Below are 19,077 nucleotides of genomic sequence, written 5' to 3'. Positions count from 1 at the left end.
GTATTTTCCAAATTTCTATGTGTCATAGATAGGCTTAAGTCTGGAAGAGCAAACACTAGAGAACCAGCAATGTCCTAAACAAGTCTCTCAGAATGTAGCTTTCCCATTAGTTCTAGAAATTCTTGGTTTAGTTTTGTGATCTTAAAGGTAACAGAGACATATTTGTCATTAAGTGGAACTGACAAGGAAATTCTGTGACATACAGCACTTTAATAATTAAAATTGCAAGTGATGATAGTTATACCAGAATGTATCAAAACCTTAGGGATTCTGTATAATTTCTGGAACAGTTATAACATTCAACCATATAATAAAACTTAAGAAGGATTATCATCATTTATCTGACAATGTTTCCCATGTAATTTGACATTCCAAAGAAATAAGCCTAATTAGTCCAAAATACTTCATTTAGAAGTTGAATTTTGGGAAGTTTGTGAACTACCAGGTGGTTTTAAAGCACATGCTTAAATAAGATTACAGATCATCACAAAATTTAATGATTATCTATTTAACCAAGGTGGCAATAAGAGATTCTAAAGACAAATGCAGAGGGTTACATAGTTGTTAAAAGAAAAAACTTAGCTCTTTTAATATTGAGAAGATTCAACTTTAAGTAATCAAAGACTTAATAAAGACCAAAACATAGAAACTTATTTTTTTCTAGGCAGATTAAAGAAAAACCTTTGTTTATAGTTTAGACCAATAATCTAAGAAAACTTATTTTAACAGAAAAACCAAATTCCGATTTTATACTGGTGTACCTCTGATATTAAAACTCCTTTATTTGAATAAGAGAAATTTTTTTAAAAAAGTATGCCATCCCCCCTTTATTCCTCCCTGTCATCTCCCATGTTGGTATATACTTATTGAGACAAGGACATCCAGGGCACTGCATGGATCTGAGTTTTTGCACTAGATGCTGTGATGTCCTGACCAGAATCTCTATAAGGAATGAAGGACTCTCAGCTGTAGGAATGCTGCCAACAGTCCTCAGCTCTCAGAGGCCATCAGGGATCGCCTGGACTGAAGACAGCTGCTTTGCCAAGGGCATGCCCTCTGCCCAGGTGGTTGCATCCTCGGACTGTTATAAAAGGCCAGCCCTTTTGCCTGAACTTAGAATAGTTCTGAAGGGTAATCCAACTTTTGGAGCTCCTTGGAGAATTAGTTAAAGCTTCTGTTGATATTGTATCACTGCTCAACTTCTGCCCAATCTTGCTTTCTTACACTTCCTTCTCTTCCCTAATAAACTACTTTACATACTAATTTCCATAATCTTAGTCAATCTGGACCACATACAAAATTCCTTTCCAAAGATTCCCTTCTCACAAACCTTCTACAGCTCTCCTTTTTACATTCAGATTTTGTCCTTATCTTTAAATAACCAGTCTCATTTCCCTTGCCTACATGGTTGTTTCCCTTATTATTTCCAGTAGTCGATTACATTTATTAAAATTATTTACATCTGTTTATTCTTAGATTACTCATACAACTTCATGAGGCATTAGACAAAGTCCAAGTTTTTCTTTTTTTCTTTTCTGACAAATTTTGCAATGGAGATAACATGAACTTACTTGACTTTCAGTAAGCAGAGGCAGAATAAAAATTTCATATGTAATGCTGATAATTCTAAAGACATGTCCATTTTAATTAGGACAACCTTAAATTAAGTTAGCTTTAATACTGAATATCTTCCCAGATCATGTGAGCTTGCAAAACAACAGTTTCAATCTTTGAGTTTTAGAATGCCCAATTTTTGTAAGTGCTTACCTTTAAATTGACTAACTAGAACTCTTTTACAAAATAATTTTAGCAAGGCCATCCGAAGTAGAGAAAATCTCTCACATTTACAACATACATGGAGACACATACAAGTATACTATAAAAACAGATGCAAACAACTTGTTAAAGACCCACTTTCCAAATATCTCCCTTTCCCCACACAAATCTAATTGCAAGCTGGTATTACAATTTATGGATCCATTAGTTGGTCATTTTCCCCTGGAATTTAATAAATATTGTGACCAAGCAATGTTGCAAAGAAAAAAAAAAAAAAAAAGATTGGCCAATTTTGGAGAAAACAACCCAAAGGGTTGCATGCGAGGATCAAGCTGTCATTCCTCATTCTCCAGTGAGAACAAGGCTGTTTTTTACCATAAGCTGCAGCAATAAACAAACCAAACGAAGCCCAAGGTACCTCTGTGAGCACTGGTTCCTCCCTAAAAGTCAGAACTTCACCTGCTGAACCAAATGGCTTCCTAGACAGCCTTTTCCTAAGCAAGGAAAGAAGGTCAAGAGAACCAAAACTCCGTATTTGGAGGCAACCAAATGGGTGGAAGAATCTAAGCCAAACTAAAACAGGAGGAAGAAGTAAACTCACCTGCGGTTGCACAGGAAATACTCACCAAGAGATGTCTGTCCAAACTGAAACCCAAAACCATATCCTTGCCACAGTAGGGACGGGGAGCCCCCCCACACACCCCATGGTCCTTAGGACAGAGTCTAGGCTGCTGCTGAGACTTATGACCAGACTCCTGTTAGTGGCTGGGAACCTACAAACCACAGCAAAGAGCTCCTGCCTGGCTCACCAAATTTGTAACTGAACCCAAGTTCTTCTGCCTGATATGCAGCAAAGACAGTCACCAAAACATGGCATATGCAGCAAAGCAAGGTTTTTATTCTAGAGGCAGCCAAACAAGGAGACAGGAAGGCGGTCCTCAAATCTACTCCTCTGAAGGATGTTAGGGAAATTTAAAGGCAAAAGAAAAAGTCTGGGTAAACACTGCTGCTGCTCTTAGTAGTATGCAGCTGAGAGGAGTTCCGTTAACCCTTTGGTTACTGGTTTCATGGCTACAGAAAGTGCTTCCAACACCATCGTCTCCATATTTGAAAGGTTTTGCTGACGAAGTCTGTGATAGAAATATAATCTTCACTCACAATAGATTGTTACTCAGAAAGTATGTTCAGACATCCCTTCTCTTGCATAATAAAAATATAAGAATTCCACAACCCTCACTGGATAAAACCTTTGAAGCAACTCTCTGGATCCAGAACTCGGTTTGATTTTTTGTTTCTCAACTTATGGAGATCTCTTTAATCTGATCCCAAGAGAATACCGCTGTCAGAATACTCCAGCATCTACCCTTCAGTGAACTTTTTTTTGAGAGGTTCTTGTTAGGGTATCTGACAGTATGGTAAGCAGAATTTCAATAAGCTTAAGGGGTGCTGGGTGGCTGAGTCTGTTAGGCGCCTGCCTTTGGCTGGGGTCATGATCCCAGGATCCTGGGATGGAGCCCTGCATCTGGCTCCCTGCTCAGTGGGGAGTCTGCTTCTCCCCCTGCTTGTGCTCTCTCTCTCTCTCTCTCTCTCGCTTGCTCATTCTCTCTCTCAAATACATAAATAAAATCTAAAAAAAAAAAAAAAAGAATTTCAGTAAGCTTACAACAGGTTGTATAATTGTTCTTGTTCCTGCTCGCTATGAAACATGGCAAATGTGGTCTGAGAGTTGCTGACATTGTAACATGGCTGGTAAGCAAGGTTGTATGTGGAAATCTGATAGCAAACACCTATCTTTATTTATTAGAACATGCCAGTTTTTTCTAAAGAAACCTCTACTTGTAAATATGCACATTAATTTAGGTCAATTAACCACATTCCAAAACTTGGTCGGATTCAGTAACCTAACTCGTGGCAGAAATGGTCTCTACTACCTTCATCCCTCCATCCCCATGTTTCCTTGCAAGCTGCCAGTCTACACCTATTACAAGTCTGCATTTCCTTCCTTTGATGTTTCCAATTTTCCTCTAATATAATGTAAGCTCTCTGAGGGCAGGTTTGCTTTATTTTCTTTGCTATATCACCATGGCCAATACATGTTTATAGTTTGGGTGTGTGTATGTGTGTTTATTTTATTTTTTTTAAGTGAATCAAGTACTGGTTTCCAATTCTCGAGAAAGGGTGATTCATCTATGAAATTTGTCAAAGAAAAAGCACCTAAGTTCCCCTGAAATAAGATTTTGACAAATGGCAGAGAAAAGCATTAATCATGTGTCTTGGGGACACAAAAGAAGGAAAGATTAATTTTAAATGGATGAAGTTAAAAAAAAGGTTTATGGAATGGTACAGATTAAACTAGGCTTCAGATGATGGAAAATAATATAAATGGTCTCATTTACCTTTTATTTAGGTAAAAGAAAATCTTAATGCGTTTTTAATACTTCCTGGCATTATTGTTCTCAAGTGTAATAAACTGGATCCTTTTAGTATTGATCTTGCCACATGGAATTTAATGCACATAGAGAGCCAGAGCTGTGTTAGGCTGAAGTTGTGTCACTTTGGAGAGATTTCAGATGTATCCAAAGACCAGGTAAAAATCTGAGGAGAGAAACTAAGTGGACAGTGAGCAATGCACAGCTGCAAGTTATTAGGAAAAAAAAAACACACACACACAATGGAAAAGAAATGGAAGTAGAGAGATGAGTCTGTGAAAGGATAAAAGTGTGTGGACCATGTCCCCATGCTCCAGTAATCTGAGCAATTCGATATGGGTGGACATAGGGCAGCTGTATATATATATATATTTTTTTTTTCCAGAAGAGAAATCACAGACTTCCAGAGCATGTTAGTACTCCCAAGTGAGACTCAGCAAACAAGCAGTTTTTTTTTTCTTATTCGTGACTCTAAGATAAAACAATTTTAATACAAATTGCTTATCATACAAAAACTTACACAATTTGGGTTTCCATATTTAAGAAAAAGAATACCAGAGTTTGAATAAAAAAATAGAAATAGGCTCTTTCTTGGAAGACACCTTGCAAATGACAGGCCCTGAGGCTTAACTTACTGTGCTAGATATTGGCACATACTGGAGAAAACAACACACATTGACTCCTCTTATGATTCTTCAAGCTGTATATACTTCAGGTTGCACAGAAATTGCAACTGCCCCATGAGTATTATTAACATGAGGTTTTGAATGCATAAGCAGACTCAGTTTAGCCATGGTGAATCATGAAGCAAACCCCATTATTTCTGTCTGTTTTGCAAGTTCTCAAGGGTCTGTCGCATACATTTATTAAAATTCAGGCCTATTTGTGGAAGTGCTCAGACAGAATCAGTATCTGCTTTTTGAGCTAACTCAGGAAATAAAGAGAAGCAAAACTGAAAGACCTATTAGCTACAGAGTTGGAAAGAATCAAGCAAAGAGCAAAGAAAAAACAAAAAGAATCACTGGTAACAGATAGCTGGGGAGTCTGAGGTTTTATATGGCCAATCACCACACCCCAATGTCTACCCACTGTTTTGTTGGGTTTCTTTCATTTATCAAGTAAGTCTGTTGGCTGTCCTGGCATAAGATGACATATCTACCACTTAGCTTACTCTCTCTTATTGGAAGACTGAACCAAAATGTTTAATGAAATTGATATAATTTTGCCCTTGAATTTATCAGAATACACTCATTAATTTTAAGTCAGGAACCAATTTCTTTTCTTTTTTAAGACTTTATTTACTTATTTGAGAGAGAGAGAGAGCACGAGAGGAGGTGTGAGGCAGAGGGAGAGGGAGAAGCAGGCTCCCTGCAGAGGAGGGAGCCCAACGCGGGACTAGATCCCAGGACCCTGAGATCATGATCTGAGCCGAAGGCAGTTGCTTAACTGACTGAGCCACCCAGTTGCCCCAGGAATGAATTTCTTATTTTTCCACAGCAAATGGTATCATAAAGAATCTAAACTTAAGAGGGCTGTTCACTGGCTTTTATGTGTCTTAATTGGGAAAATTATTCAAAATAATCTTCAGACAGGCAACAGTCAGGTTATCATGACACGTTAGTGAGATGTGAAAGCAAAACAAGAGGAAAAAATCATGTCAGTAGAGATGAGAAAAAGATAAACAACTGTCAGAGGGTGATGTTGAAACAATTTTCTGCTATGGGTCTGAACGTGAAAGGTCACTTTCTAGTAATTATGATTCTCTCTGAGTAAAACAGGAAAAGCAACTAGACATTAATAGATAGTCATCAAACCACAGAATTCTGAGGTCATTAAATCACACCCAGGAGGAAAAAAAAAAAGATACTCAAAAGAGAGCTATACTATTTTGATTTTAAAGGAGAAAGATTGTTTGAAACTTAAATCATTTAAAACATTTTCATAGAATATGATTGAATTTGGAAAAAAATGTACTCAATTAAAATGTGACAGTTTCAAGAATAAAAACTAAGATTAAATGCTATCACACTCTGATATTTTTAGGAAGAATGGTATTAGAGTAAAACAGGATTTCTTAAGATATTACATAACCTAGCTGACCAAAAAATACAAGGACAATAAAAACAATCCAAATGATGAATCCCATGGATAGCCAATTTAAAAGCCAACTTAAAGGGGGCATTAGAAGAAATTGGAAAGATAATTTAGTTATAACAACTTGTGAAAATGTGCTGTAAAACTGTCCATTAAATATTTCATTTGTTAGATTTTTATCCCACCCTCTTCTGATTGAGTTTGGAGATTTGTAACAAAACAGACACGTATTAAGATATTTCAAAGTAAAGCATAAGGAAAGTTCACAAAGCCATAATGTAAAAATCTAAAATAAGGGACGCCTGGGTGGCTCAGTTGGTGGAGCGTCTGCCTTTGGCTCAGGTCATGATCCTGGGGTCCTGGGTTCCAGTCCCATATCAGGCTCCTTGCTCAGCGGGTTGCCTGCTTCTTCCTCTGCCCCTCCCCCTGCTCCTGCTCTCCCTCTCTCTCTCTCTCTTTCACTCTCTCTCTCAAATAAATAAATAAAATCTTTAAAAAATCATTTATTAAAAAAATCTAGAATAAGATAAGTAATGCATTAAAACTTTAATAGAGAGAGGTGCATGTGTATTACAGAATACATAACAGAATAATGCAGCAAATGAATAAGATAATGAAGGGGTAAAGATATTTGTCATCCCCGTTGAATAAATTTGCTCTGAGATATATATTTTCTAAAGAGATATGAGATATGAGATATACATTTTCTAAAGAATGCAAGGAATGAATCCATTAGCATCAAATGTAAGTGGTAAGGAAAAGTCAGTAATAAACAAATGGACTGTTACTTATAAATAAACATCAGGAAAAGCAAAAAGGCAAAAAAGGCCTAGGCTTTCTTGTACAGGAATTATGAACATTAACATCCAAGAGAAATATTCATTTTATTATGGTAAGTTTTACTATTTGTGAATAGATATGCCAGCAAAAAATATACTTAATGTTGAATAATGTGAAATTTTGCTATTAATTTCCAAATTAAGTGCTTTTTAAGTAAAAATATCATAATGCTTTGGGATGCCTAGGTGGCTCAGTTGGTTAAGCGACTGCCTTCGGCTCAGGTCATGATCCTGGAGTCCCAGGATCGAGTCCCACATCAGGCTCCCTGCTCAGCAGGGAGTCTGCTTCTCCATCTGATCCTTCCCCCCCCCCATGCTCTCTCTCTCTCCTGTCTCTCAACTAAATAAATAAAATCTTTAAAAAATATATATCATAATGCTTAAAGAAAAATAGTCCTTTTAAAAGAGAAGATAAATATAGGTAGAAAATGATATTAATAATACATATTCTCTATTGAGTAAAATGACAATATTAACACAAATGAAAAAATATTTGCTATGATTGTTATTAAAAGGTGTAACAGAATTTTTATTTATTTATTTATTTATATATATTTTTTGTAACGGAATTTTTAAAAATCTATTGAGAAGAGTGGGGAATGGGATGTATCTAATTCACATAGAAACAATTTTAAGAAATTTCCTTTAGATAATTTTCAAATGAGATGAGATGGAAGGTCGGTGATAAGCTTCAATTTCCTCTTCTGACAAATCTCCATTTAACTAGGAAGCTATTGGAGGAACACCTCTAACCACTTTTTACATAGCATTCTACCACTATGGGATTGAAGGGACGTATATAATTTTAACTCCTTTCACCCTCCTACACAATGGTTTTCCAAAGCATCAATGATAGGACTCTAGATTTTTCTCAACTGTACCCAAAAAGAATCTAGCAGGAATGTCAATAGATATTATTTGATATTGAAGACAGTACTAATAGAAAGTTAGAAAGTTTGATACACAGAACTATGCTACAGAAATGTAGCTTACAAAAAAAAAAAAAACTAAATTGACAGGTAGCTGTTGGCTTTGGTCTTTCCATGATTCTGTTCCACGTTTCCTTTCTCATCTAATAGATTTTTGAAACATCAGTGGATATGGACATTAATTAAACTTCAAACAAAATATTTGAGAGTAGGATTTTGAGAAAAATTAAACGTACTGACCATGAGAGAAATTAAGAGACTTAATGATCTGTGACAGGACAAATCACGAGTACATAGAAAACAAAACAAAGCACAACAGAGCACAGGTAAGAAGAGTCTTTTCAAAACATAAGAACATCTTACTATTTAAGCAAATGATACTTTTTAAAAAAAATGTATACTTTACAACTTGTGATTTCTAGGAAAAATAAGTAAATTGTGTTCCAAAAACAATTTAAGAAAATATACACTTGGTGATACAAGAGTTTTTGAAGATAAGATGATAAGACAGCACACTCAATTGAAGTAAGATGGATATGAAGTAGATAGGAAAGAAAGGTATCAGAGAAGGATATCAGGTAAGGAAAATTAAAATGCAAAAAATTTAAGTCTGCATTGGAAATAATAAAAATCCATAAACAAAATGGCAATGATTGAATCTGTGATATAGAAAAAAAAAAGTCCCAGGTTAAGTGGAAAAGAAATAAAATTACTGGGGAGAAAAGGAATTTATGGCTATGGAACACACATAGAATCACAAACATGAATACATACTAAAATATATATCCCAAAACTAAAGGACTAGAATAATGGAAAAGGGAAGAGTTTTTTTTTAAATTCTCAATAGATAAAAACTTTCCTCAGTAAAAGAAATACCTAGTTGAGATTGTTAAAATGAATCTCCAAGTATTAAGTTAAAAGAAAGAAAAGTAGCAATCAGATTGTATCCTGGTAAGCATTTTCTTGAATTTCTTTGTTTTTTTTTTTTTTAAAGCATACATTTTAAAAATAATACATTTTGAATTTTTTTAAAGATTTTATTTATTTATTAGAGAGAGAGAGAGAGAGAACATGAGCAGTGGGGTGGAGCAGAGGCAGAGGGAGAAGCAGGCCCCCCACTGAGCAGGGAGCCCGAAGTGGGGCTTGGTCCCAGGACCCTGGGATCATGACCTGAGCCAAAGGCAGACGCTTAATGACTGAGCCACCCAGGTGACCAACATTTTGAATTTCAAGATGAATGTTCCAGTTATTAAGCTGCCCTCACATTCTCTCACATTCTCTCTTCTATACTGTACTTCTCTCTTCTATACTGTACTCTTTGATGTCGGGCCAGCAATTCTGCAAACCACTTTTCTGATTTGCCACCTGGTTCCATTTTTGGCATTCATGGATACAGGAGAGAATCTGAAAGACTAAGGGCTAGGCCTCCCCTAGGGGGAGGGTCTTGCTCCTTGCTGTTTGTTTCATGTTCCTATGAGTATCACCCCATCCTTTCTTTTTGTATCCAGTTGGCAGTTTTTAACACTTACAAAAATCAGCCTTATTGAGACCCCTCAGTTGGCACTGAGACCATCCATTTGGCAGTTTTTCTTTGTCCGAGATGCTGTTCCTACCAATCCTACATCATAAATGTATCAACTAAAGGAAATGACTCCCACCCCTAGTGCTGAGGAACAAAAAGAACAAATTATAATTAAGATTTTGAAGTTTGGAGGAGGAATTTATGTAGTTGAAGCCCAGACATGTGTAACTGGGCCACTGTTTAGCTAGAGCTGGTGTCTGTGACATGAAAGAGGGGCCCTTAGACTGGGACCCTGAGGCCTTGGGAGAAGGTGCCAGTCTGCTGGTGCTGATGGTTCTGAGGGGTCTCAATAAGGCTGATTTTTATAACTGTTAAAAACTGCCAAATGGATGATCTCAATGCCAACTGCAAATTAAAAGAGACTGAGGGGCTAGAGCTTGCCATATTTGAGGCTGAAGCAAAGAGGAAAGGAAAAAGTAGAGTAGCAGGGGCAAGATCCAGTGGGTCCCTTTAGGTGAAGGTAGACCCTGTATCCTATTTGGAAAGAGAAGGCCTTAAAGAGGAATAACGTTTGATTTGTATTTGTAAAAGGATTGTTCTGGCTGCTTTGGCACATGGACTGTAGGAGAAAGAGAAGTAGGGAAACCAGACTGGAAACATTTGCAGCTTTCCAGGACCAGTGTGTCACTAACTTTGTTTAGGGCAGGAGGTTCTCATGGAAGTAAGAAGGAGCATATTTTGTCATCCCCACAGGATACGAGGCAAAGTCTGGAGACTTTCTGGTTGTCACACTGGGATAGAGGTAGAGCTGAGTCTAGTGCATAGAAGCCCAGAACTCCGCTGAACATCCTGCTGTGCACAGGACAGAGCCTCACCGCCAATAAAGGATTATCTGGCCCCCAATTTCAACATTATGGAGATGAAGAATGCCTGATTTAGGGTGATAGAAATGGAAATGGTGGAAAGTGGACACACTAGTATAATGATGCAAAAAATATATACTAGGCACCAAATTTTAGTAGCATTTCGAAAGCTCCTCAAATGATTTTACCAGAAAGTATGCAAATATGCAGATCTCTAGTGGAAATAATTCTCACGAGATATATTCGATGCTGCTTTAACTGGCAATTAATGTGAAGTTTTAGTTTCTGTTTTATATGGCGAGACAACCAGAAAAATATGCAGTCTTGATTTATCAATTATCCATGAAGACTGAATTAAAGAAAAAAATAGCAATCTTAAAATATTTAAAGAGATTTTTATTGAGTCGGCTTACTAAAAGTTATTTTAAAAAGAATACTCAAAAAAATGTGTTTTCAGATAAAAGAAGAAAAATCTACTCACTTGCCATTCAGTGCTGCTACACCAACTGTGCTTCGGGCAATGGACATACTGGCTACAAATGTCCATTGCTGACTCTGGGGATCCCACCTCTCCACTGTATTCAGATAGCTCCAGCCATCATGGCCTCCCACAGCATAAATAGGACCTTCAAGGACTGTTACACCTAAAACAGGGGAGAAATGAAAACTGAATGGATTGATTTCACAGTGAGATTTAAAAAATCAGATTAATAGTAAAAACCATGATGCAATTCAGGGTAAGCTCTAGCTATCACCCAATAGCAGTAGGGTAGAATCTATTTACTATTAACAGTATCATTTTCTTAAAGTGCAAAAAATTTAGAACCAAAAATATGATCTAGATGCTTTATAAAAGAAAATGAACTTCCTTATTTATGTCTCTATGAAGAAGCAAATTCTAAAAATCAGAGATGATACATATTGTGCCTCTACTTTTGAAGAACATTTCCACTCTGCAGTTTAAAGTAGTTTATTACTTTAAACAATGTTACATTAAATCAATGCAATATTATCAATTTGAAATTCAGGGTAGGATTTTCTGTGTTTTGGCTTCTCAGTAACTCCATGATGAAGTTATCTAAAGGTTATGATGCATTTCATATTATAAGCTAAAATCACTAAACATAAGCATTTAAAACAAATTAATAGTGAGTCATCAATGGAAGGAGATTTTATATATATGTGTGTGTATATGTATACACCTATGTATATATATACACACACACACTCCTATATAATGCTTTTCCAGTATATTCACTTCTTTATAGATGAATTTTCTTAAATGCTAACAATTGCTAAATATTTAAATATCATGTTAATATTGGCTGAAATGATTTCATTATATATAGAGAAATTCTGACAAATTTTCCTCCCAAGTTCAAAGTCTGCTTGTCAAGGGCTTTGAAGAGTGTGCGATTTTACCCTACTTGCTAGCTGATGAGTTAGACGGTCATAAATTTATGTATATTGGTAGAAGACATGAGACTCCTGGGTCAGAGGAGAAAGGTAATTCATTACTCATACCAACAGCAAGAGTCAGAGTATCACTTTTTTTTTTTTTTTTTTTTTTTGCTTGTTCTTCAAGCCCCGGTTCCAACAGGGTGACCCAAAGAGGATGACCAAGCCTTTAACATTAACATTTCCCTCAGCTTGACCAAAATTTAGACAGGATTCTTCTTGCTTCTAGGGTCCTGACCTCATTTTCCTTAGAGCATTTATTTTAGAAAACATGTAATTGCACATTATTTCTCTGTCCTTTCTAGATGGAAATCTTTTTAAATGCCTCCTACTTGTGTTACAACCCAGGAATTTCTTCTCAAGGACCTGGGAACTATTTCTTCGAAATGTAAGCATTAAGAAAGATATTGAGAGCCTAACTTCAGTTGGCCCCTTGCTTCAAGTTGTAAAACTACCTCTTATCATGAGATAGAAGATTTACCTCACCTTTGGGTAAGGCCAATTAGCAAACACAGATTGCCTATGAGCCACTGTGCCTACCAGAGCTCTTAAAAACCCTCCTGCCTTTGTTTTGAGTGAGGTTGAGTTCAGCCTCAATTCTGGCCTCTTTTCCCTGTTGCAATAGCCTTGAATAAAGTCTTCCGTGCTTTTTAAATTTGTCTAATGCATTTTTTGCCTTGACAAGGGTCAGTTGGAACTTGAACGTGCAGTGAATTGTATTACGAGAAAGGAAATAACTTTTCAACGAGCAATAAACCTACATGCCTATTACTACAGAAGGAGACATCTTCATGCTTTTAAGCATGCCTGCCTTTCACTTTGGAAAGAAGAACTCTTTCTATCTTAGCCTTTCCGTTATATTAACATCCTTTTGGGCAGTTGGTGCCTTGCCTGAAAGTTGTACAAAAATGTGAGAGACCCATGGAGAATTGTCTTTCAACACGAACCTGAAAATAAATGACCCCTTGTTCATTCGTTCATTCACTCATTCATTGGAATGTCTGTTATGTGTCAGGAATTGTTCTTAGTACCACACAGTGCCAAGAACACAGAGGCAAACAAGGCAAACAAAGTCCCTGCCCTCGCTGAGTTCATATATATCAGTTAACAAATATTTAACTAAAATGGAATAAGTACATTATTCACAGTAAGCAAGTCCTTCACACATATTATAGAATTATAATTTAATAAAGGATAAAGTAGTGCTTGCTTCGGCAGTGCATATACTAAAAATAGGATAAAGTAACTAAATAGAATATCAAATTGCTCTCACACATATATTCAACTTAGGGATGCTATTTTACATACACCAGTAAATAGATATCCATATGGAGGACAGGGTTCTGACTCAGTGATTGCCAAAATCAAAGGGCATAAACTTTGGATGTTGATCTTTCTTTAGGCAGCTCAAAGTAAGAGATAGAAATCAGAAAGGATGAATAAGTCTTAAATATTTTGGGGGCAATTCTCAAAGGATATGGATATATCCTATGGGCTTTTTATAGAAATATGTACAATCATTCACATCTCAATAATAATTAATTATATCAAGATCAATTTTAAACATCAGTGAAGTTTTTAAAGATATATCCATCAGAAAGGGCCAGATCATGCATGAATCTAATGAAATTGGATTTTATTCTAAGAGCAAAGGGAAATCACTGAAGTGTTCATCAGTGAGGGATATGGTCACCATGATATTTATTTTGGTTGCATTGTAGCAAACGGATTGGAGTCAGTTTAGGTGGCAGTAGAGAGATGATTAGGAGGGAACTGCAGTTATCTGAAAAGGAGAAGATGAGAGCTTGCACTAGTAGGTTAAAGAGTAAATATAGAAAAGTAGAAATATTTGAGATTTATTCTGACTCTGGAGATTTGTTGTTAGGACATGCTAATGGATTGGATCTTGGTATGTGAATAAAAAGGACAATTCACAGATAGATGAATTGATTGAAAATTTTGAGAACTATATTTTGAAGATATCATTTTTGAGGAGACTATCAGACATCTGAGTGGAGCATTTAAAAAGGCTGTTTAATATACATGTCAAAAGTTCAAGTCAGTGTTGGAGCTACATGTCTAAATTTTGGACATACCAACAATGACATGGCATTTAAAGGCATAGAATCAAATAAGGTCAATTAAGAAAATAGTATTAAGAGAGAAGGTAACAGAGACCAGAATCTAGCCCTGAGTGGCTTCAATATCAATTACAAGAAAAGAGAACAAAAGAGACAGAGAAAAAAATGGCCAGATAGGTAGAAGGAAAACCAGAAATTTTGGTATCTGAAAACTAAGAGTGGAGAGTGTTTCTAAGGGGATGGGGTAAAGTTTTCGTATTTCTGACCAAGTACAAACTTCTGTTGGATTTGGAAAGAGGGAGGTTATTGTTCACTTTCAAAATAGGTTCTGGAGTATTACATTACAAGTTGTAATACAATCTGATAACTACTTAATCAAATATATATCCTACAAAAATCATTGATCTGTGACTTCTTCTTTTAACTGTTTGAAATTATTTGACTTTATGAACATGTTTCAGTCCTAGAGCATATATAAAATGCCACAGATTTATGAACCTGGATGCCTTACAATGTGATTTGCATATTTTTTGCAGCTGTGATGATAAGTGGACCAGAATAATTTCAAAATTAGAATGATACATTCGACTTCTTCCTTATGTTTACCAAAAATATCTTACAGATGCAGTAAAGCAAGGTTAACAGTGTAAAAATATTTTTCTGTGCTTTGTTCAGTAACAATATTAAACCTCCACTAAAAAAATAATAATTTAATTGAAATATTTTTGTATGTCTCAAGGTTAGTAATTGCATGATTACTTCTGATAATGAATTTCAAAATGTCTTCTTGATGCTTTATGTTACCAAATTGTACTTTTTCAAAATGCATAATTATTTACATATTTTACACTATGGGTCTTGCACATTTTATTCCCCTTAAGACTTCTGCTGTAAAATATTTATTACAATTTTCCCATATAGAGGCGCCTGGGTGGCTCAGTCGGTTAAGCATCCAACTCTTGATTTCGTCTCAGGTCACGATCTCAGGGTCCGGGGATCAAGCCTGGCATCGGGCTTTGTGCTCAGGGCAGAGTCTCCTTGTCCCTCTCCCTCTGCCCCTCCCCCCATTCACACTCACTCTCTAAAAATAAATAAATGAATATTTTAAAAAATAAAATAAAAGCAAAATTTAATTTTACTCACAGAATTTACCTCAAAATATTTACTTTACTATTTCTGTATCAATACAACCAGACACTTAATTTGTTCTCCTGAAAAAGAAATTATTACTCTTCTCTACACTTGTTAATATCATCCAATTAATGCTAAATTTATTCTAAGCTCTAAACTTTTCCAAATTACAAACATCATATTTTTTTTTTTTTTAATTTATTTGACAGGGAGAGACACAGCGAGAGAGGGAACACAAACAGGGGGGAGCGGGAGAGGAAGAAGCAGGCCTCCCGCGGAGCGGGGAGCCCGATGCGGGGCTCGATCCCAGGACCCCGGGATCATGACCCGAGCCGAAGGCAGGCGCCCAATGACTGAGCCACCCAGGCGCCCCAAGAACATCATATTTTAATTAAAAATTATGGCAACATAAAGCCAGTTCTTAATATTGCTTTATTGTTTACATTTTGCCATTAATTACATAATTTGAAAAGCATTAGCTTGTAAAATATGGTTTCCTTTTGTCTGTATAGAGTATTTTTAAATGAATAATAATACATTTAAATTTCTTTTGATTTAATCATTATGTCAAATAAATTACTATAATATTACTAATTATTATCTTATAGAAGTCTCAAAATATATTTAAATTACCAGTGGCTTCAATATATGTATATTGTCTTCTAGACATGAATTTATTTTTAAACTTTTTTTCTAAACTGTTTTAAAAATCACCATCAAGGATATAGTAGCACCTAGTAAATACTTATAACTAATGATTAGGCTAATTTAATTCCAGTGTTACCAAATAGTTTTACTTCAGAAGCCATGAAACCCTGAATAATAGTTCATTTAAGGATTTTTGTTCTGTGCAAAGACTTGAAAGAAAAATAACATACCTAATTGGGAATGGAGAAATAAGTAAAATTATATACATTTTATATACATTACACATTTTTCCCCAGTGATATTAAATATATGTGTGATACATATATTTATGTATCACATATGTATGTATCACACGTATACATACATATTACATATGTGTGTATATGTGTGATATACGTATGTGTATAGATATATAGTCTTTGTGAGAATTTACCCAATATTATATATGCATATAATATAAAATATATACAAATGCTTTCTATATAATTATGATATAAAATACTAATAGATTAATACATATATAATTTTTAAATGTTGATCATAGGCAGAACAAAATGGACTATGTTGCATAGGGATATTTTTCATTCAATCTTATGAAATCATGTAGGCTTAAGATATATTTTTATTTTTGCTTGATCTGCAAAAGGACTGGCGTATTGTATCCTATTCTTTCCTTAATGAGACTGTGATTGTCAGTCTTGGCTGCCCATTGAAATCACCTGGGAACCTTTGAAAAAATACTAATTTCTGAATTAGAGAGATTCTTGTCTGATTGCGGAGATGATGCCTAACCACAGAGACATTTCAGGTTCTCTAGGGTGAGAACTTCTAACTGAATCCTTAACTGAATCCTCAGTCAAGATTGAGAATGACTGCCACAGTATAAAATGACATTAGTACTAGAACCATTGGGCAGAAGGTCTCCAACCAATAATCTGCCTACTTTACAAGTTGCTAACATCTTTCATTCATGTTGTGTGGTGTGTAGGGGGGGCGGGTAATACAGAATCAAGGTTGTCATTGAAGTTTAGTAGTCAGCCAACATCCAATTTTACTACTATACAGTTTTCATTTCTTGGATTCATTCATCATCCATCCATTTTTCCAACAATTATGGTATAACTTCTACCCGTTCATTTGCTCACAGAGTGCACAGTGGGGTGGGAGGGGAGAGGTGTAAATCAATGAAGTCTACAAATAGGTGCTACTTTAGTACCTGTCCATAGGATGAAAGGAATGCTTCTTCTCCAAAGTGAAAAAGTGATGACTGAGCTAAAACCTGGGGAAATATTAGGATTCACTTTGGGGTTAGGGAATTCTAGGCAGAAGGAACATTGGTATGAAGGTGTTAGTGGTAGGAAGAAGCAGAGTATGTCTGAGGAGCTGCAAGAGGGCCTGTGTACCAAGAAAACTGGAGAGTTAAGGGACAGGCAGTGTGGCGTACAGTAAGTCTGAGGAGTTAAAGTACCACACAGTGTGGGGCTTTCTGTACCAACAAGAATTCTTTTTTTTTTTTTTTAATCCTAAGAGCAATGTGAAACTACTGAAATTTTTTCAGCAGAGACATGATGCAACTATATTTATTTTTCAAAAAATTCCCTGTGAGGTATGGCGTGGAGAAATGAGCATGGGTGGGTCCATGCCAATAGTGTATGTGACAGATGATAGTGTCTTATACTGATGTGGTAGCAGTTAATACAAGAAAAAATGAAAGACTCAGGAAATATTTTTGAATGAAGATGTATTGATTGGATCCCTTTCCTAATATCCTTTCTTCCTCCATTCCATCAATGCATTCTGTTTGTTCAAAAAAAAAAAAAAAAAAAAAAAAAAGCATCCTGGCTATGTGGTTTGGAAATGTTACTTAGCGTCTCGTGTCTCAGTTTCCTGATTTGTACAACGGAGCTACTGATGGTACCCAGCCCACAGGGCTGCTTCAAGGACTGAATGGGATAATACACGCAAAGCACTTTAGAAAAGTATATGGCACATATTTAGCCTTATGTAAGTATTCAATATGATGAAAATTATGGTAGCTATGTATCAAGACCCTAAGTCTTCTCATCAAATTTCAGTCTATAATATCACAGTAGGGATATGGGAGAGACTTGTGAAGAAACCAGTTAGAGATTTAAATACACTCCACTATTCTACATTGTCTCTATTTCTGAGGGCTCCATTTATGTTTGCTTCCTTGTAGGCAATTTAAAATACTGATTGAAAACCTTTCACAAAAAATGCCCTCTCTAAATATTTTGCTAAATGAATATATGTTTCCTCTTATGAAAATCATTGGGATGATTTCATGTAATACGTAGTCATTGTTTAAATTAGGAATGTTGTATACATCCAAAGAAAAATAAGCAATCACAATAGATTTTGAAGTGCTATCCTTCTAAATGCCAGCTTCCCTTATAGTGATGCATTGTTGGCTTTTAAGGCAAAAATCACAATTGAGGTAATACAGAAAAGTGTTATAGAGGCTGTGGGTTGTAATTGGGTGATTAGAGAAGATATCACAGAAGATGGGGCAAGTGAACTGTGTTTTAAAGGTTGGCTATAATTTTCACAAACACAGATGCAAGACATTGTAAGAGAAGGGAATCACTTGGGCATAACACAGAAGTAAAAAGCAGGCTCTGAATGGCAACTTTAATCAGTTGTTACACCAACCATAAAAATGTGCCCACCTATAATTGACGATTGCCTGTCTGCATCCACTGAGGCCACACTTCTTACCAACCACTCTCAGACAGTGATCGTGCACGGTGAAGGTGCTAATGCAGGCCCATTCCTGCAACACACGGGGCTCTCTGTATTGAAGATTTGCCTTAGGATTCCCTCTGGGGCTGGCCAAACTGTTTTTGGAACTGGGTTACAGTCTGAGATTCTTTCTACCCAATCCCAATACTCCTTCCTCCCCTTTTGCCTTCACAGAAGTGAGGTCAAGCATGAAGGTTTGAAATCTATTTCACCCTCTGGATCTTTCGAGGCTGTTTTCTCCAATAAACCTCTTGAACAGCTAATCCCATGCATTATTGACATCTGCTGCTTAGTAAACCCAAACTAATACTGTTGTTAAAAGAAAAAGGTTGTAGATAAAGTTGAAAAAAAAATGTGGGGCAGGGGGCAAGCAGGATATAGAAGGCAGTTTAAAAAGTATTGATTTTATGTGAGACTCTGAGAAAGGTTTTTATGCAAGAGAGTGGCATTATTAGAATTGTATTCTAATTAGATTAATCTAACCCCAATCTTCAGATCACTGTAGGTAGTATGCACAGAGACAAATGATAATGCCATTAAAAAA

General features: G+C 36.0%; 1 protein-coding gene across 2 annotated transcripts in view; it reads right to left on the bottom strand.

Moving 5' to 3' along the window:
- Positions 1-19,077, bottom strand: part of KLHL1 (kelch like family member 1) — a 355,951-nt gene that overhangs the window by 30,975 nt on the left and 305,899 nt on the right. For both annotated transcript variants that reach the window (XM_032402882.1, XM_032402884.1), the window contains exon 8: positions 10,934-11,096. In XM_032402882.1, the coding sequence (XP_032258773.1) occupies positions 10,934-11,096 (163 nt within the window). The remainder of the gene's footprint in view (positions 1-10,933; positions 11,097-19,077) is intronic.

The sequence above is a fragment of the Phoca vitulina genome, unplaced genomic scaffold, assembly GCF_004348235.1.
Source record: "Phoca vitulina isolate PV1807 unplaced genomic scaffold, GSC_HSeal_1.0 scaffold5, whole genome shotgun sequence".
Taxonomy (NCBI): Eukaryota; Metazoa; Chordata; class Mammalia; order Carnivora; family Phocidae; genus Phoca; species Phoca vitulina.
Note: the sequence above shows the minus strand (reverse complement) of the source record. Positions and strands in the feature narration are given on the sequence as shown.